The 19,543-nt window shown below is 47.5% G+C and overlaps 1 protein-coding gene across 5 annotated transcripts in view; it reads right to left on the bottom strand.

Moving 5' to 3' along the window:
• Window positions 1-2,458: 2,458 nt before the first annotated feature.
• Window positions 2,459-19,543, bottom strand: part of SEC31B (SEC31 homolog B, COPII coat complex component) — a 30,577-nt gene continuing 13,492 nt past the window's right edge. For 3 of the 5 annotated variants that reach the window (XM_008706481.2, XM_008706414.2, XM_008706555.2), the window contains 17 exons: window positions 18,923-19,057; window positions 15,462-15,692; window positions 13,454-13,528; window positions 13,106-13,204; window positions 12,652-12,751; window positions 11,957-12,135; window positions 11,567-11,693; window positions 11,053-11,198; window positions 10,154-10,327; window positions 9,279-9,440; window positions 6,525-6,702; window positions 5,561-5,875; window positions 5,246-5,304; window positions 4,799-4,945; window positions 4,384-4,503; window positions 3,833-3,904; window positions 2,459-3,600 (listed from right to left, as the gene is read on the bottom strand). In XM_008706481.2, the coding sequence (XP_008704703.1) occupies window positions 3,421-3,600; window positions 3,833-3,904; window positions 4,384-4,503; window positions 4,799-4,945; window positions 5,246-5,304; window positions 5,561-5,875; window positions 6,525-6,702; window positions 9,279-9,440; window positions 10,154-10,327; window positions 11,053-11,198; window positions 11,567-11,693; window positions 11,957-12,135; window positions 12,652-12,751; window positions 13,106-13,204; window positions 13,454-13,528; window positions 15,462-15,692; window positions 18,923-19,057 (2,499 nt within the window). In that variant the 3' untranslated portion in view covers window positions 2,459-3,420. Of the gene's footprint in view, window positions 3,601-3,832; window positions 3,905-4,383; window positions 4,504-4,798; window positions 4,946-5,245; window positions 5,305-5,560; window positions 5,876-6,524; window positions 6,703-9,278; window positions 9,441-10,153; window positions 10,328-11,052; window positions 11,199-11,566; window positions 11,694-11,956; window positions 12,136-12,651; window positions 12,752-13,105; window positions 13,205-13,453; window positions 13,529-15,461; window positions 15,693-18,922; window positions 19,058-19,543 lie in introns of those variants that run through there. The other 2 variants (XM_008706615.2, XR_005833257.1) reach the window with 2 other exon arrangements.

The raw sequence follows: 19,543 nt of genomic DNA, 5'->3' as shown, positions 1-19,543 counted from the left end.
CTTCTGAAAGAGGGCTCTGGAAAGGGAAGAGTCAATCCCTGACAGACTCTCTGTAGCCCAAGGAGCTTCCCAGCCATCTCACTTCTCCTAAGCTGGTCACGGATCTGGACACGGAACAGCTCTTTAGGAGAACTGGTCAGATGCCAGACCACCTCATCCTACCTCCCAGAGTAGGAGAGAGCAGAGATGTGGCTCCAAGTAGGTAACAGGGGCTGAGGCTTTAGAAGCCAAACAAGGAGAGTGGAAAGACTCCTTTTATATTCCAAATTGGGACAGTGGCCAGGTCAGACCCCAACCCCTAGCCTCATCCCTACACATCCTGTGGTTGACTAACGCTGAGAAGAGGGGCTGCCTGCCCTGCCTCACGGGGGACACACTTCCCTTCAGGGTCTCCTAGTGCTTCCTTTCCAGCTCTATCAGCAAAAGGCCTTTTTTGCTCCTTCCCTCAGCTTTGATCTGGGCCTCATGAAATCTCCCAACTTGTCCTTCTTTCCTAATCAAGCAGCAGCATATACTAACCTGGCTGTCCCACTTGGCAGAATTACTTGATAGTGTGCAGTAAGAAAATCTGGCAAGGCAACTAGAAAATATAAAAGGACAGGGTTGTAAGGGAAAACTGCATTCTCCAGGAGGTCTCTCAGCATAAAAGTAGGAGAACTATTGCGCTTCATATTTGATAATTTCAGGTCAGTACTTGAAACCTGTGCTGCCAGAAAGTTCTTTCATAGGTTGTTGTTTTGTATTCCCAAATAGATATGATTGATACCAGATTCATTTGAGTTCTATAAAGAAAACATTATTGAGCTACTTTAGATCTGTATTGCTTTTTTTCCTCTCTTGCATTATCCATTCATTCATCTGGTCATTCAGCAAACACTGGAGTGCAAATACAGTGGTGAACAACACAGAAACCTCTCTGCATTCATGGAGTTTAGGTTCTCTCTTACAATCACCAGGGCTGTGTCCCCCTTTGCAAACAGGGACAACTGTGTAACAGCTGCTTGGGAAGACACCTTGGAGGTCAGCTAGTCAAACCTTTTGTTTTACAGATTAAAACTGATGCTGAAAAAGATGTCTGTCTTATTCAGCCAACTAGTAAGTTACTGGGGGGTACATACTGGAACCTGGTCCCTTCCCTCCTCTTGTGTACTGTTTAAGGCCCATCTGTCTCCACCAGAGAAGCAGAGGGAGATCCTGAGAAGTGACAAGGACACTGGGTGGGGGGAGGGAGGGTGCAAAACACTGTCTCCTTCCTGTCCCTGGCCTGTGAGCCTACACACAGGCAGGGCTTTCTTTTCTTGAAAAGAATCCCAGCCTCAACTGGCCTTAGCAGCAGGTTAGGGCAAAGACAGAGCCAGGGTCGTGCTCAGCCCTGGTGGTGCTGGCGGTGGTGGGAGGGGAGGGCAGGCCAGGGCACCCGCCTATTGTGGGTCTGGATTGGATGCTTCCACTCATTCATTTCCTTTTAATTAACCCACATTCCTGGAGGAGAAATATTTATGTTGGCTCCCATAGAGGCAATCCGCAGACTGGAAAGAAGGGGGAAGAAAGCCTGCCTTAGCAAAACAATATCTCTAAAGAGCTCAAGAAGAGAAAATAAGAGAACAAAATGCCATTAAAATAGCCTTCTACCCCCACTGGAGTCAATGAAAACTTCATTTCACATGCTAATCCCCCACTCCGCCCCTTCTCTTCTCACAACACCTTTCCCGAAAGTGTTTGGGAAAAGTCTTCGCAGTCAGTACACAGCTCCCTGCAGCTCAGACTTCTCCTTGTGTTAGTTCAGGGCCCCAAGTGGGGCTCTCGCTCCAGCAGCGGCTTTTTTCTCCCCCCCTTTAATTTAAACAAAGACTTCGGAGTTCATCAACCTCCCACTGAAATTCACAGCTGCTGAACAAACTAATCCCCTCTCCCTGCCTTTCTTCCCTTCAATGGGCTCTTGGCTTCAAAGACACTTTGGGAAAGGACTTTGCTGGGGCTCACACTGCTTCATCAATAGAAGTTAGTGCAAGTATTATCTGAAGAGCAAGTGGCTTTACAAACAAATACTGCCTAACAATCCCTTCCTCCCAAACACACACATCTAGCCCACAGACATGATGGGATCTACAACAGGATTAGAGATAGTACCCCCGGCTTCACACCCAGCCCCTTTGTGCAGCTGAGCTCAGCCCTGAAGTGGTGTGGGGAAAACCCTAGAGCTGAACGTCAGGCACGGATGGAGACACACACACACACACACACACACACACACACACACACACACTAGAGTGGCCACAGATGCTACAAGGCTTTCTCCTTGTACCCTCCTTTCTTCAACTCTCTGGACTCCCCATGTGTCCTCAAGCCTCTCTCCTGCCTTACTGGGGTGCAGGGAGCAAGAACAAAGAGGCTAGGAAGAGAGGTATGGGCAAAATAGGACCCAGAGGAGACAATAATTGGGAGATGACTGAGGAAATCAAATGAAAGCAGCTTTATTGCCCATTAAGTACATCAGTGCTTCAAATGCAAAATTCAACCATGAAAAGTACAGCCAAAGAAGGCAGCCCTGAGACATGTGGGGGCTGAGGAGAAGGGCCTCCAACCCTTGAGGAGCAGTGCTAGAAAATTCTTTTGTTAATATGGCTCCTATTCCAGAACTGGGCTGATGATCACAGAATGAACGGTTGAGAGCCTTGGGCCAGGGCCAGGAGTCCGACAGGTCAAGTCAGGACCATTCCCCGCAGGTAGTGGTCCCTCTGCTCCTGTTTCACAGCCGAGGCCAGCTCCCAGCAAAAAGCAGTGCATCCCCTCTACTTTCCGCCTAACCTAGCCCACCCTTATAATACTGGCAGAAGAGAAGGTCCTTGCAAAAAGGGCCAAAGTTCCTCCTCTTGGTTCTGCTCAACACCCACCCCTCATGTCCATGACCTGTTCAAAAGATGAACAACAGTCAACTCTAACCCAGCCTCCATGGCTCAAAGAAAAAAGGACCTGGAAATATGAAGTCAGAGGCAAGAAGGTAAGGTCAGGCTCATAACCCACAGAAGGGGAAAAACAAAAGCCCCGCAAGATGGGTACAGCAGAGGTAGACTTGGAGGTAATGATCCTGCTCACCCCCTCAGAAGCCACTTAGAATATCCCTGGGGGAGAAGACGCCCTGCTCCGGGTCCTGTCAAAGTACAGTATCAGGGAAAGTGAAGAGCCAGCTCTCTGCTCTGCCTCAGAGGCTAAGAGAGCCTTGGGCAGATTCTAGAAGGCCACGCATAAGGAAAGCAGGCACTCTGCTAGTTTAGAGGCAAGCCCACAGCATCATATACCTGGCAGCAAGGGAAGAGGGTGGGGAAAAACAAACAGAATCTATTCCGAAATTCCCCCTTTTCTGCAGGGAGGAGTTAAGTAACAGCAGAAGTAGCCTTCTGGCAAGACAGGCTACCTGGTTTACATGTGCAGCTTATGAGCAATGGTGAGGACAGCCTTCAGGACAAGCATGAAGCTGGAGACCTCGCTGAAGCTGCTGCAGCCCACCACCTGGGCATGCACCGCAAGGCCCTGCTCAAAGTTTCCTGCGTCCACACATCGGGCGACCTCATGGAGCCCAGCCAGGACATGAGGCGAGAGCTGTGGAGGGATGGATGCTTAGGTCAGGGAGCCCAACCCATCCCCCACCCTGGGAGCATGGAAGGGTAAGACAGGATTTAAGTTCTGAAGCCCAGGCCGGGCAAGATGTCTATGTATGTATTTTGTGGGGAACCCAGGTCAGTGAGTCCTATGGGAGAGGACACTGGGGTCCCTTTGGCCACAGGTGATGGTGGAGGGCGGGGGGCAGAGGAGCACCACTAAGTATACTCACTGTGCCCTGGCAGAGCTTATCATATAGACTTTCTAGACGTTGGGCTGCCTTATCCAGCTTCCGTTTTGTCTTCTGCAGGGAGGGAAATGGATTGTGACTCCAGGCCCTAAGACTAACACTACACAGGACTATAAAGAATCACAGTATGTCAGAGCTGGAACGACTTAATGCTACTGCTTTCATTTCACAGGAGAGGAAATGGAGGCCCAAAGAGGGTAAGTGACTTGCTTAAGCTGACACAGCCAGTACACGAATGGCAGGTCTCCTTACTCCTAGTTTGACCCTCCCTCCAGTGCCCCATGCTGCCTTTCCAAGAGTTAAGCCTCAATGCTGCTGGGCCCTGCTACCTAGGTGCTAGACTCAGACCACATGAGAACCGCCCACCCCCACCCCCCGCTTACCCCACATGGATATCAAGTAAGTACAAGTCACAGACAGGGGGCCCAGGGACCATGAGAAAAGAGTCACACAAGGAACTGACCTATAGCTCAGGAGTCCTGGGAACAAGCTAGTGGTGTGAGGAGGACATTGAGGGGAAGGCTCAGACTTACTAAGTCAGTGGCAGACAGGGAGCAGCGTCGTAGAAGCTTCTCAAAGCTGGTCTTCAGGGACTGATGCTCTGGGGGCAGCTCCTTCCTTTCCACCTTCTGAGGGGGCCACTGCTGATGTTGCTGAAGAAGGAGCAGGGAGACAGGATAGACTGGCAAGCTGTCCTTCTCATAGATTCCCTATGGACTAGTCCCCAGTGATTCAGTGTCACACTGCTCCCACTAGAGCAGAGTTGGGGAAAGGGGAACCACCTCTTCTCTGCAGTAAGAACATTTGCTACCTGTCTACACCAGTTCCCCAGTGCAGAATCGGCCTCCCCCTTGAAGAATGAGGCCCATCTACCATGCTCCCTGCTTTTCTATACCCAAGGAGAGTTGGAAAGTTTCCAAGAGGAGGGGAATGCACTGTTCCTCTCACCTGCAGGCTGAATTCTCCTGGAGCTCCTGGGGGAGCATGGCCCACACCAAGGACAGAAGGCTGTGAGGAAAGGACCCCTCGTGGCTCAGGGGTGAGGCCCATAACTGGAGCAGTAATCGGTGCTAAGGGCATAAATGTCTCTGGTAACTAGAGACAGAGAAAGAAAGGCATATGAGTCGAAGCTGAGAGACTTCCTAGCCCTGCTTTGAGAGAGCAACAGAAGTTCTGAGTGAGCAAGGGGACAGAGTAGCGAGTAGGGAACCAGGAGTTGGGGAGACTGATACACGCATGCAAAAAGGAAAGAGGAGATGGCTGAGGTGAGAATGAGTGGAAAAAGGGACAGGATAGTGTGTGTGCCTGATAAGGGGATGGGCTGAATTCTGGAAGAAACTAGAATGTGGGTCATTAGTGAATGTATGAGGGGCAGGTGGCAAGAGATGAACGGACCTTTTTCCTCTGGAGGTTTGCCCTGGGCACTAGGGCATTTTTCAAGGAATCTTGAGGTCCTGCATAGCACAAAGATAGAGGTATTTAGGGGCACAGTCAGGAACACTGGAAATTTTCAGTTTGAAGGCCAGTAAAATTATTTTAGTTGGCGTCAATCACACCTCCCTTTGCAGACCAGCCATACTCTCAGTTGCCATTCTCCAACCCAATGGCCCCAATTCACTGGCATGAGGAAAGATTCCTAAGGTGGTCGTGGAGAGGGGAAGAGAAGGAGGCAATGACCCAGAAGACAGAAGCCATGGAAAGAAGACTGACCTGGGTGAGCAGTCAAGAGGCCAGTAGTCGGGAGGGCACAAGAGCATGCAGCACCTGGCCCTCCTGGAGAGTGTGTCACAGAGAAATTGACAGGAGGGGCTAGGGACTGGAGGCTTGTAGGGCTGACACCTGGTAGTCTCACAGGAAGCGAAGGGAACAGTCGAGTAGTCTCAGCCAGGGAGGTAGAGGCAGGCTGTATGACGTCTGGGGGTACCATGGGTGGAGGTGCACCGGGAAGAGGCCATGTTCCAGGGAACCCCATGGGGTTAGGAACTTGGGCTTTTTGCCCTCTTAATAGTGGTGACTCAAATAAAGCTGAAAAGGAACAGAAACAGGTCATTTTCCACCAAACTTCAATTTGGGAGAGACTTGGAGCTATCAGCGAAAAATAAGGCAGCAATAAAACAAACAAACCTAATAATGATAATGAAAGAGTAATATATGTGTATGGAGATCTACCATTTACAAAGTACTTTTAACTATTCCTCATTTGAGGGGCGCCTGGGTAGCGCAGTCGTTAAGCGTCTGCCTTCGTTCGGCTCAGGGCATGATCCCGGCATTCTGGGATCAAGTTCCAAATCGGGCTCCTCCGCTGGGAGCCTGCTTCTTCCTCTCCCATTCCCCCTGCTGTGTTCCCTCTCTCGCTGGCTGTCTCTCTGTCACATAAATAAATAAAATCTTAAAAAAAAAAAAATTCCTCATTTGACCCTAAAAACAATCCTGTGGGGTTGAAGTGACCAATATAATAGCTATTCTCACTTTTCAAAAGAAACAGTGGCAAATCTCTTGCCCTTAGACACAAAGCCAGTAAGTGATAGTACTGGGGATTCAGACTTCAAATTCTAAGCTCCTCTCACTACATAGTACACATAATGCTTCCCAAATCCATTCTGGCCATGCCAACTGTTTTCCTCTGTGCTCTGTCCAGACAAATCTCGACTCACTCACTCACTCACTCACTCACCAGGCCTTACACCAGACGCCAAGGGCAAAGGCTGGGCTGCCTGGAGCTCAGGTGCCCTGTAGTCCCTTATAGTCTGTGTTTGGGAGCTTTGATAAGGGCCAGGATGGGAAGGTATCAAGGGTGTCACTAGTGATGACTGAGGTGTGAAAATCCTTGGCCTTGGAGATGGAGCTGGAACCTGTGAAGAGAAAAAAGGGTCAGTACTTAGAAAGGAAAAGAAAGGTAAGTAATTGAAAAGAGAAGAACAATAAAGAATATGAAACAAAAAGCCAGCTCTTAAAATAAAAAATCAACAGAACTGATTAAGTCTCTGTAAAAAGTGACAAAGGGGTGGCACCTGGGTGGCTCAGTCCATTAAGCATCTGCCTTCGACTCCAGTCATGATCCTGGAGTCCTAGGATCCCTGTGTCAGGCTCCCTGCTCAACGGGGAGTCTGCTTCTCCTTTTCCCTCTGCCCTTCCCCCTGCTCATGCTCTCTCTCTCTCTTACTCTCTCTCTCAAATTAATAAAATCTTAAAAAAAGAAGAAGAAGAACAAAGTGCAAGGAATTATTCTTCCTCATGTCAAGACTTACTGTATAGACGTAGTATTCAAGACAGAGTGGTACTGTCAGAGGGAAAGACACACAGATCAACAGAATAAAATGGAGATCTGAGAAATAAATCCATATAAATAGGCCCAGTTAATTTTTGACAAAGGAGCAAAATCAATTCAATGGAGGAGAGATAGGCTTTTCTTTTCTTTTCTTTTTTTGAAGATTTTATTTATTTATTTGACAGAGACAGAGACAGCCAGCGAGAGATGCAACACAAGCAGGGGGAGTGGGAGAGGAAGAAGCAGGCTCATAGCGGAGGAGCCTGATGTGGGGCTCGATCCCATAACGCCGGGATCACGCCCTGAGCCGAAGGCAGACGCTTAACCGCTGTGCCACCCAGGCGCCCCTTTTTTTTTTTTAATTTTATTTATTTATTTGTCAGAGAGAGAGAGTTTGTGCACACAAGCAGGGAGAGCAGCAGGCAGAGGGAGAAGCAGGCTCCCCGCTGAGCAAGGAGCTGGATGCGGGACTTGATTCCAGGACCCTGGGATCATAACCTGAACTGAAGGCAGACTCTTAACTGACTAAGCCACTCAGGCATCCTGAGACAGCCTTTTCAATAAATGATTATGGATATCCACTGGCAAAAAAAAAAAAAAAAGAAGAAGAAGCTTGACCTAAACTTCACACCATATGCAAAAATGAACTTAAAATAGAACACAGACTTAACTGTAAAACATAAAACTATAAAACTTTTAGAAAGAACATAGAAAAACTTTAGGGGACTGTGGACTGGCAAAGGCATAAAAGACATGATCCACAGAAAGAAAACTATAAATTGGACCTTAAATTAAAAATTTTTGCTTTGTGAAGGACCCTGTTTAAAAGATAAGAAGACAAATTCTTGCATAGTTATACACACACACACACGCACTGGTGCAATATGAATCTATGGATTGTACTAATATCAGTTTCTTGGTTTTGACATTGTACTATGGTTGTGTGGACACTGGCAGGACGTGGGGTGGGGATGTGATGCATGAGACTTCCCAGTACATTTCTTTGCAACTTCCTATGAATCTGTAATTATTTCAAAATAGAAAGGAGAGAAGAAGAGGCAGAGAGACAGAAAGAGCGGGGATACAAGAAGGAAGAGGAGGGAGGGGAAAGAAAGAGGAAAGAAGAAAGAAAATTAGGGTGAGAATTGAAGGTGGGACAGGATGAATCATCAGAGCTTCTGCCTGATACCTCTATTTACCATCACGCTGGATTTTGTTCCCCAGTCCCTCCAGCAGGATCCTGGTATCCTAAGTTAAAAGCACCCAAACCATCTGGGCACTGCGGCCAGGAACCTGGGGGTCAGTCCCCCCACTTCAAAGACTCCTCTAACCATCACCAATTTCTGTCAATTCTACCTATTTAGTATCTTAAATCTAACTTCATTCTCCAGCTCTAGGTCATTTCATGTCCTCATCATCTCTTGCTATTGCCTCTTAAATGCCTCTAGCCCTGCCCTTCCTAAACATATAGCTAGTCATTCCCCTGCTTAAGACCAGTCAATTTCAGGGTCAGATCTAAGGTCTTTAGCACAAAATTCCAGGTCCTTCCTGCTCTATCTCTTACCTGTTATTCCAGCTTCATCTAACTCCCCTACAACAAACACCTCTTTTGCAGCCCCATTAAAATATTAGTAGTTCCTCAAATGGGCTTTGCTTACTCTCCCTTCAATGCTTTCGTAATACTGTTCCCACTGCTTGAAATAGCCTTTACATACTCCTTCCATTGCCTAAATAACTTTTAATCTTCAACACTCAGATCAAACATGATATTCTAAAACATTTCCTAAACTTCTCCTGCTCCCCCAAAAACTAAGTTGCTTTTTTCTATGTGATCCCATGGTCCCTTATCATACCCCAATCATGGCATTTATGAATTTTACTGTACTTACTTTTTACATATCTATCTTTCCACTAGACTATGAACTAATTAAGGGCATGAATCATGGTTTGTCCATATTTCTGTTCTAAGAGCCTAGCAGTTGTCTGACAATCCGTTATTAGAAAAATAACTGAATCTACGCTCTACAAAGTTGGGAATTTTCATTTTTTGTTCACTAATATATTCCAAGTGCCTAGAACCATGCTTCGTATCTGATAGACATTTAGTAAGTATTTTTGAATGAATGAGCAAACGAATGAACAAACCAAACCAGGTCTTACCTGGTGAGAAGACCGGAATCCCAATCTGTAAGATGATGTTTCTTTAGAGTGGGGGGTAGGTCCCACAACGACCCGGGGAAAGGGGAAAGGAGGACACTGTTCGCCCAAGACACCAGAACCCTGGGCATGAAAAAGTCGATCTCTCAGCTGCTGAACTGGTGGCTACAAAAGTTATAAAAATGAAGAACTGTGTTAATGAAAATTAAAACAATTGAACAGCCTTTCTTATATGCCTGGCCCCATATAGCATTCAAACTTAAGTTGGCCCTCTACACTTCAGCCACCTTAGAGGACTCAAAGGTCCCTAATCCCTGCCAAGCATCCCTCCTTGCTGTTTCTTCTGCCTAGAATGGCCTACAACTGCTGGTAAGCTACTTCTCTTTTTTTTTTTTAAAGATTTTATTTACTTATTTGACAGAGAGAGACAGCCAGCAAGAGAGGGAACACAAGCAGGGTGAGTGGGAAAGGAAGAAGCAGGCTTCCAGGGGAGGAGCCTGATATGGGGCTTGATCCCAGGACTCTGAGATCACGCCCTGAGCCGAAGGCAGACGCTTAACGACTGAGCCACCCAGGCGCCCCAAGCTACTTCTCTTTGAAGGTCCAGCTCAACTGTTTTAACCACTGGGAAACCTTTCTTGACTGCTCTGGGCAAAACCAGCCCCTTTCCTAGAGACCCACAGTGCCTAGTATAAGCTTCTGTTATAACACTGTAAGTTACTGACATCTGATTCCCCCCAAGGGACTGTGAGCTTCCTGAGGGACTAGATCTCATTTATCCTAGAATTTCAGCATTTGCATAGTGCCTGGAACATGGAAGTGCTCAGCCAGTGTTAGATGACTGAAATGCTTTGCTCTCTCTACGTGGTCCCACTCACCTGAGTACAGACACTGGGTAGGTAGCTCATGGCAGTGGCCAGGCTGCCCTGGGCTGCCAGGAGGTTAGCATACTGGGTAACCCTGTAGGTTGTGGCAGGGCCTGAGCTCACCCCGTCAGAACCCTGCAGTAGCTCCAAGCTCTTATTAAGGACCATCACCTTCTCCATCAGGTCCTATAGGAACAGGGATAAGCGCAGTCAGGTCTCTTCAAAGCACATCCTGCTCTCTAAGACCAGGCGGTTCACCCAGGGACTTCCCACTATGGGCATGAGGGCACCTGGCCATGGCCAGATATAGGCAGCAGGTGATGATATGTAAGAGACGTGACAGTTAAAGAAGAGCCTCTTGGCCTCACCTCCCAAGCTGTTAGCATTTGCTTCAACTAGGTCCATCTGGGTCTTAGACTCTCATACATCTCTGCCTCTTTTTTTGCTTTCTTTACCCTTTACTCTGCTAGTACATCATCAACTTCAGGCTCTGTTATACTATTGTTTCATCTGTGACTTTGTCTTCCTATGAGTCTTCTCTGGTTACCTGTAGAGTGTCTGGTACAATTTAAATCCACAGAAATTTTCATAGCAGCTAATAGGAGGCCCAGGCTCACAATTATTCAAATAGAGAATAAACTTGTATAACCAAACCTAAAGTGGGAAAAAATTATGAAGGTTAATACCTAAGCAGCTGTTGCTCAGTCTCCCGACTGAGAAGGACAGAGGGAGGTGCTAGCTCATCCCTGGGAAAAGGTCCCAGACACTGAAGGCCCTTTTCTCCTCCTTAATATATTGATTCCAGCCTGGGTACCCGGAAGACTTGTCTCTGATGTCCCTGCACATCCCTATTAATAGCCTCTCCTAAGAGCCTGGTATGGAGTGACCAGTGCCCTGCAGAGAAGGAGTACCTGTAGAGCCAGAGGGGATGAAGCCCGGTGGCATTTTGCCCAACACTCCACCAGCTGCTCCACACTCCCTGAGCACACATAACAGAGTCTGGCTTCAGAGGTTAGTGCTCTGCCACCCTCCTGCTCCATGCGAGTACCCAGCATGTCTGCAGAGAGATGGAAAGTTCTTTAATGGCATAGCTTTCTTGTGCTTCTTCTCATTCTCCTGTTTGAAAATAGGTGGAGGACCATGAGCTGTGGGACAAGTAACCAGTGGCTTTGGACAATACTGAGGCCAATATTGCTCTACAGTGAAGGGCAGAGCTCTTGCATCAAGATGTAACGAGAAAAAGTAAAACAGGACAATACTTGATCCCTACTGTAGTCCTTGCCTCCGAGCTGAACCAATCCTGGGCCCTGACAACACAGCCTGGCCTCCCAGAGCTCAGGCTGCTCCTGTGCCTCCTCCCTCAGCATGTCTGTTAACTCCACGCTAGAGTCACACCACTCCATCCTGAAACCTAGGGCTACCTACCACAAAGCTCAGGGAATTTCTCTGGCCCGGAGTATGTCAGTAGCAAGGCCAGTGCCTCCTTCCAGTTCTGCAGGCTACAGGCACACACCATATCCTCCCAATTCTTCTGTACAACACAGGCTAGCAGCTATAATGGGCAGAGAGGGAAGGAGGTCATCAGCCATCCACCCACCACAGGCAGTCAGAGTCACACACAGGGACATGCTGAGGAAAGCTGCTGGTGAGCAGGCTTCCTATTAGACCACTGACTAGGGGTTGGGGGCGAGGTAGGGGTGGTTGGAGTGGGAAGAAAGAGAGCCTGGCAGATCTTCTAAATACCAAGGTGTAGGCATCCACCTGACAAAGTCCAAGTAATCCCCTCCCCTCCTCTCCTGCACAGTGGGCAGTTACCGAAGAGATTCTGGTTTTCTTCTTGGCCCAGTAGCACTCCTGTGTTTGTTTTAGCAGATCTGCGCCGCCAGCCTGGGCCAGGATGATGGCATCAGCAAAGCGCTCTTCCTTCAGACACAGCTCCACAGCAGGGCGCAGTTCTCCAAGCAGGAGAGCCTGGCTCAGGAGTCCATCAGTGTCTGCAGGCAGAGGCACCCCCTCCAGGTTCACCTGCTCTCAGACCCTAGCTTCCTGTCCCCTACAGGGCCCACAGTATACCGCTTCTACCTCTGTATCACTCAGCCTCCCTTGCCCAAAACAAAACTCCCAAGTTTCACTCCTCAACAACAAAACGTAGTGGGCTGTCCCAAGTGCCAGGTCCAGTGGTAACTCTCTAAGGACAGGGCTCAAGATGAGGGAGGGCCTCCTAACGGCAACATCAGAGGTATAGTGTGTGTTTGCTCAGCAAGAACAGGGTCACAGTCTTTTAAGTAAGAAAACAGTAGAAAAAAATATCTTGCTAGAAGGGCTTCCATAGGAAAGACGTATCCATGAAAATCCAGAGAGAGCTCTAATCAGTAACAGAACCACCCAGCATTTGTGATGGTGGGAGGGAGGCAGGAGGCAGGGGACAAGCAGAAAATGTTCTCAAGTCCAAGAACTCTAAGCCCACCTACTCCCACACACAGTGTTTATCTCCCTCAGGATCAGAGTACCTTCTGTGATGGGGATCTCCCATGGAGCCATATTCTGAGGGACCAGCTCATCAAAGAAGGATGAGGAGGCAGAGGCTTCCTCTGTGATGTGTTTGGAGGTCTGTACAAGAAAGAACAGAGGTGGCAATTTTGGAAATGAACTGAAAACAGAGAGAGAGCTGGCTTAGTAGCTCTCTCTGGGAGCTCTACTATCTGGCCCTTAATGGGTAAAGCTGAAGAATAACCAGATAAGATTTGAGACAGGCTCTAGTCCATGGTTAAAATAGCTCCTCTCCCAGCCCAAAAGCTTATGCACTCTGTGTCTCACTGGGGTTCCAAGAAGTGAGGAGTTTGAAGACTTCTACAGAAGCCAAGCACTTTACGAGAGCAAAGAAAAGGGCCAGGAAGGGGCAGATGCCCTAAAGGCAGGTCTCCTGTGTTACCCCACGTCTGGCTGTCTGGGCTCCAACCACACCTGGCTGCAGAAGGCCTGCTGTCTGTTACTATGGAGATCATCTCCCTTGGACTGAGGGCTCTCACCCAGTCTCAAGTCACTCTTCAAACATGCGGCCATCTGTAAGGAGAGACCTATGAGTACCCTCTTCCCAGCACAAGGTCAAACACCTATTATGTTTTCTTCCCAGTTCCACTCCGTACCGACTGGACTCTCTAAGATCCTTGGACTATTTACCTGGGGAAAAGCCTACCTCCAAAAGGTAAAATGTCTGTATATGCATTAATGAGATCACTGAGTTGGTTTCCACCGACAGCATTCTCTTCTTCTCTGCCTCAAGTACAGGCTTCTGATGTGAAAGCAGCTTACCTTCTTCTGAAGCTCATCTTTACTGTATCCTAATAGTTTTAGAAATTTCATTCTGGAGTCTTCCTCTAAGGTCACCTAAGGAATCACAGAACACACAAGTCCCCGTTATATCAATGTGAATGACCCTCTCTTGCATAAGCCGAACATCTGTGTCAGTGTACCTTCTAATATAGTTCTTCATACTACCAGAAGTGCCCTACTGAGGCCAACACCATCTGTCCTCTTTTTTTCCCTGATTTGATCCTGCTGGGCTGGAGGCATGGTGTTAACAAAACCCTCTCCCGCTTCTACATGAGAACTGGACCTTCTGTTGACTTACTAGATCTGTTAGCCTGGTTACCTGGTGGAGTCAAATGTCAGCTATGTTTCCAGACAACATTGCTTGTGATGGATAAATTGCATCTGCACTGGAACTATACAAACTTAAATAGCATCTGTGGACACCATGCTCCAGGCTTCCCTGATTGCAAGGACTCTTGTAACTGAACAGATCTCTTGTACGGACTCTAGAAACATTTTTGAAGTGGGTACAAGAAACACTGGCTCTTGTGGGCACGAGGCTTCTAAGCCGGGGCCACCTACACACCTGCCTTGTGTGCATCTCGTCACCTTGCACCTGATCTGTCATTCAGGGAGGTGAAGAGGAGAACTCTGAACTGCTGCATAGGCTGCTGCAAGAACCCCCACAGAAGAGCACCACCTGCTGCTGCCCTGCCAACAAGCTGTGGTTTCCGTCCCGCATCCTTCTGAGGAGACTGATGCCAAGTGAACCTAGAGTCTTGTGAGTCTAAATATCTAGTTGAAAACATAGTTTGTTGTGGAAGCTGCGTACATACAATAAACAAAGGCAGCTTACCCACTCAGTGTCTCAGATACTGGGGACCAACACTTCCTGAAGCCCTACCCCCATCTGGGTTAGGTGGCTGGGCCCTTCATTTGCCCTACACAGAACCATGACTTCTGACTACTGTTTTTCTCACAGTGTCTCAGGGCTCCCTCCTTCTCCCATACTCATCCTTTGGAAATGTTCAGCCACATTCAGCTTCAGGACCATCACGACGGACAGCTCTTGGGTAGCTTTTTCAACCAGACTCCCCTCTGTCCTTAGGTACTGCTGCCTCCTTTGTTCAGAAGAATAAAGGCTCAACTCCTGATGGCTCCCTCTATTCTCTTTCCCATTCCACCATTCCTGCAGCAGTTGCCTGTATTCTGCTTACAACAAAAGCATCATTTCTTATTCCTTTCTTCCCATACCTTTTTCTAGCTTCCCTCTACAGCTGATGATCTTTCTCAATCCTGTCTCCTTCCCAAATTCCTCGTGTCTACCATCACAAAGTTCTACTATGTCTGAAGCATAGACCCCAAGCCGTTCTCAGATCCCCTGGGACAGACTCTGTCCTTTCTGCATTATACACTATGATCCCAAAACTTTGAATAATCCTCTCACCGCCCGTCCGGTTGGTTCTCTTTCTCCCTTTAGTTCTCTCCTCCCATCTGCTCAATTCCTCTGACAAGTGGAGCAGTCCTCCTGATGTCACGCACTGGAACTTGAACCATCCCTCCAGAGTAAATTGGGACTTAAGCCCTGAGTCCCACCACAATAACTTGCCTTGGGTTACCTGACATAAACTCAAAGCCTTCTCATGATGATGCCGCCTTCCAGACAATCCTCTTTCCTTCCTTCCTTTCCCTTCTCTCTTCCCATCACATTATCTGCCCTTTGGCATGGCATAAAATCCTTCACCTTAGCCTTGGTAAAGTATCTAGGACATCAGCAATAGAAGTAAAAAAGGCAAATGTCACTTGTACCCCTCAGCTTCCTTAGCTGCAAAAGGTCTCTGAACCACTGGTAAAAGGTGATGGTTCTGCGTCCAGAGGGTGGTATGGTGTAGCAAAAAGCCTGAGAGGTCAGGGCCCCTGTAATCTAGGTCACAGTGTGGCTGTCCATCTCCTAGAGTTGCCGGCTTTGCGGAAACACTTCAGAGGAGCCAGCCTTCAGGCTTCCTACCTTCAGGAATTGCCAGAGCATCTTTTCACTTTGCAGTGGTGTTTGTTCAATCTTGTTCTGACAATAATTCAGGAGATTTCCTGATCCCAGGGCCTCCCGCAGCTCAGTTGACCGCCTCAGGAATTCAGATTCTGTGATGACTTGACTAATGAAGACTAGGCGGAGGCAAGGCTGTGGCACCTGATGGGCAGGGGTGCTGGGGAGGCCAAAGGTAACCAGCTTCCCCCCAAACTGGTGAGGAAAAACAAGAAAGGTAAAGGTCACATCTTCTAGCTAAAAATTAACACCAAGTCCACATCACAGGGAAGGCTGTTTATTCGTCAACCCTAGGATAGGAAATCAACAATAAGAACTCCTGGGGGTGGAAAAGGATCAGGAAATAAGTAGCAAATGCGCCCCTATACCAAAACCACCTCTACATTTTTAGCACTATCAGCTTAAAACTCCAGTGCAAGGTACTCATCTTCTCACCTGTGCTGGTAGCACCATTCTCCCAGTCACCTGGACCAAACGTCTTGGCATTATCACAGTCTTTATACCCACCACAGCCACAGCCCCGTAACAGCAGTCTTACCTCTTCTTGTGCAGTGTCTCTCACGCAGGGCCCCTCTGTCCCATTCCCCGTGCTTCCACAGCCAGGTTATAGGAATAGGCTGCTATTCTGAGTTTTCCTCCTCCAATCCAAGCCTTAAACTACCACCCTGTACCTATGGCTGCTTAGGAGTGTGTCCTGGTTTCACAAGGCCACAGAAGAGAGCTTAAGCTCCTCTGCCCGTAGCATACAAAATCCCCCAAAGTCAGGGCCAGACTCTCTAGCCTCTCTCTCCTTGCTCATTCATGTGACTGCTCCACACGCCCAAAGTTCATTTCTGCTTCTGAGACTTCACCCACCAAAACAGCCCCACCTGAGCATCCTTCTCGCCAAATTAGGTATCCTACCTACAGCATCTGTCACCAAGCAGAGCTTTGTAAAGTTCCTTGACTCCAACTGGCTGCACATTAAAACAATGTGAGGAGCTACCCAGCCATCAGGCTGTACTCCAGACAGTAAAATCTGAATCTCTGGGGGTGGGATTAGGCATCAGTATATTTTAAAGTTCTTCAGGTTGCAGCCATAGTTGACAAATACTGCTTACTCCCCAACCCTTCACTATTTCCCTTCCTGAGACCTCCTCCTTAATGAACTTTCCCAGTTGGAATTCTTCACTTGATTCCTACAGCACAAACCTACACTACAGATTAGTGCTAAACAGAACAAACTTAACTTTTAATTTGTTAATATTTGATAGTCTTACAAAGTGCTTATGTGTATTCTTATTTGAGGTTCATGTCAATTCCCTAACACAAGCTGAACACGTATTACTATCCCTGTTTTACAGATAATCCTGAGTTAAACGACCTGCCCAGGGTTACCCAGCTAATAAGTGACAGAGCTATGGTAAGAATGCAGGCCTCTGGCGCATGGATGGCTCAGTTGGTTAAGTGTCCAACTTTTGATTTCAGCTCAGGTCGTGATCTCAGGATCATGGGATCGAGGTCCGTGTTGGGCTCCACACTTGGCGGGAAGTCGGCTTGAGATTCTCTCTCCCTCTCCCTGAGCCCCTCTTCCCCCACCCAAGCATGGGCACTCTCTCTCTCTCTCAAATAAGTAATCTTTAAAAAAAAAAAAAAAAGACTGCAGGCCTCTCCAGACAGACCCATAAATACAGAGAACAAATTGGTGGTTGCCAGGAGAGGGGTGGGAGGCTGGGCAAAATGGGTGAAGAGGAGTGGGAGGTACAGGCTTCTAGTTATGGAATGAATAAGTCATAGGGATTAGAGGCACAGCACAGGGAATACAGTCAATGGTACTGTAATAGTGCTGTACGGTGACAGCTGGTGGCTACACTTGTGGTGAGCATGGCATAATGTATAGACTTGTCATATCACTAAGTTGTACATCTGAAGCTAAATGTAATATTGTACGTCAACTATACTTCAATTAAAAAAGACAGAAGTACTGGGGCTGATGTAGAAAAAAATGAAACTCTTAGGCATTGTTGTTGGAAATACTGTGAAGCTGCTGTGGAAAATGGTATGGTGGTTCCTCAAAAAATTAAACACAGAACTATCTCCTGAAACAAACAAACAAACAAACAAACAAAAGCATGTACCTCTCTCAACATCAGAATTCTTCACGTCACTGCCTCCTGAGTATGTTAGCCTTACCTCCACAATAAAACTGGTGGCTCTGAACACAAGAACCACTTCTTTGATACATCTCTTTTCAATTCAAACCTAATATTTAAAGCACTGGATTAAGTGCTTTAGGACCCTGCCACTCCTCAGACCAGTGGCAAGGGCATCACCTGGGAACTTGTTGGGAAATCAGAATCTTGGGCCCTACCCTAGACTGAATGAACCAGAATCTGAATTTTAATAAGATCCCCAGGTGATCTGTATGTGCATTAAAGTTTGGGAAGCACTTGCTTTAGGGATAAAAATAAACAAAACGTGATCCCTATCTTTAAGGAGTCTATTACTTAGTAGGGTCTCCACACATGTATATAAATAACCTTAGTACAGTTAGTATCATTACAGGAGTAGAAATCATCAAAGTGAAGTTTGACAAGGGTTTAAAGACAGGCATTGTGGAGGGGGTGGTATTTAAGCAAGGGACCATAAAAGACTATAATAGGGCTCAGTGGCTCAGGAGAGAAGCTGAAGGGCAGGCCACAGGCAGAAGCAGCAAAGTTGAGGAGTTATTTGTGGGACAGAAAGGAGTCATATGTAACTGGAACCCAAGGAACATATAAAAATAAGGTGGAAATAAAAACTAGGAAGGTAAGTGGGGCCCTGTGTACATCTGGCCTTGAGTCCATAAGGGAATGGGGGTCAAAGGTTTTGAGCAGAGGAGTGACAGGATGGAATTTACATTTTTTTTTCTTTCCTGCTTTGTATTTCTTTTTTTTTTTTTAAAGATTTTATTTATTTATTTGACAGGATAGAGACAGCCAGCGAGAGAGGGAACACAAGCAGGGGGAGTGGGAGAGGAAGAAGCAGGCTGATAGTGGAGGAGCCTGATGTGGGGCTTGATCCTGTAACGCCGGGATCACGCCCTGAGCCGAAGGCAGACGCTTAACCGCTGTGCCACCCAGGCACCCCTCTGCTTTGTATTTCTAACCCTTACATGTCTGGACTCACTACCAGTCCAGACATGTAAAGGTTAGAGAAAAATGAGGTGGAATCTCAGGCAGTTCTCTATAACCGAGCAGCCTACAGCAACCAATACCTTTTAGACAGGACTGGCACAGTAAGCAAGGTGAAGGGGTAGAGGGAAACACAATAGTAACTCTGCTTGAGCCCTAAAATGGGACCTGATCTGAGACACAGGCAGTAGGAATAAATCTCCTACAGAACACAGCTACATGTTAGGCATACAAGAGGCTTCACAAACACATACCCCTACACACTACACTTACAGCAAATGAAACACCTGCTGGCCTTCTCATCCATTTGGGGGGTTTTTTAAGAGGAGGTATCAATGATGCTTGGGCTACTTGCTCTGGTACGTGCAATGGTGGGAGAGGCTGGCCTTTGCTGAAGGAAGAAGAGATCTGAGGGCAAAAGGACACCTGTATCACCAACCCGAAGTGGTGCTGCATCTATAAACTTTACTCTGGGAGAAATCCTTGAGATACCCAATGTGGCCCACAGTGGCCGGACTCCCATTTTCTAGGGAACTGGTAGTGAGGGTAGGACTCCCATGAGTCCAAGAACCTACTGCATCCAAGGTCTACAGTGGACTGTAGACACAGAATGGATCTATAGGAGAAAAGGAGATAAGATAGTTCATACTTTCAAAATAATGGTCCCGGCATGGAGGTCCAGTGTCCCTGAAATACCACAGGGAACATCCAAGAGCAAGAGTCAACACGAAGGCCTCTTTTGTTCCGTGGCAGGAACAGACATCCTCCCAGGAAGATGGGCACTAGAGCAAAGGTGCAACCCAGGGCCCTGGCTTCCTAGTCTTCAATAGTCCCCCACTTCCTCCCAGGCCATTCGTCCTTCTCTCTCCCCCACACAGAGACAGCATTCTCCAC

Source organism: Ursus maritimus, unplaced genomic scaffold (assembly GCF_017311325.1).
Source record: "Ursus maritimus isolate PB19 unplaced genomic scaffold, ASM1731132v1 scaffold_7, whole genome shotgun sequence".
Classification (NCBI taxonomy): domain Eukaryota; kingdom Metazoa; phylum Chordata; class Mammalia; order Carnivora; family Ursidae; genus Ursus; species Ursus maritimus.
The sequence above is the reverse complement of the archived record's forward strand: the minus strand, read 5'-3'. Positions and strand labels throughout refer to the sequence as shown.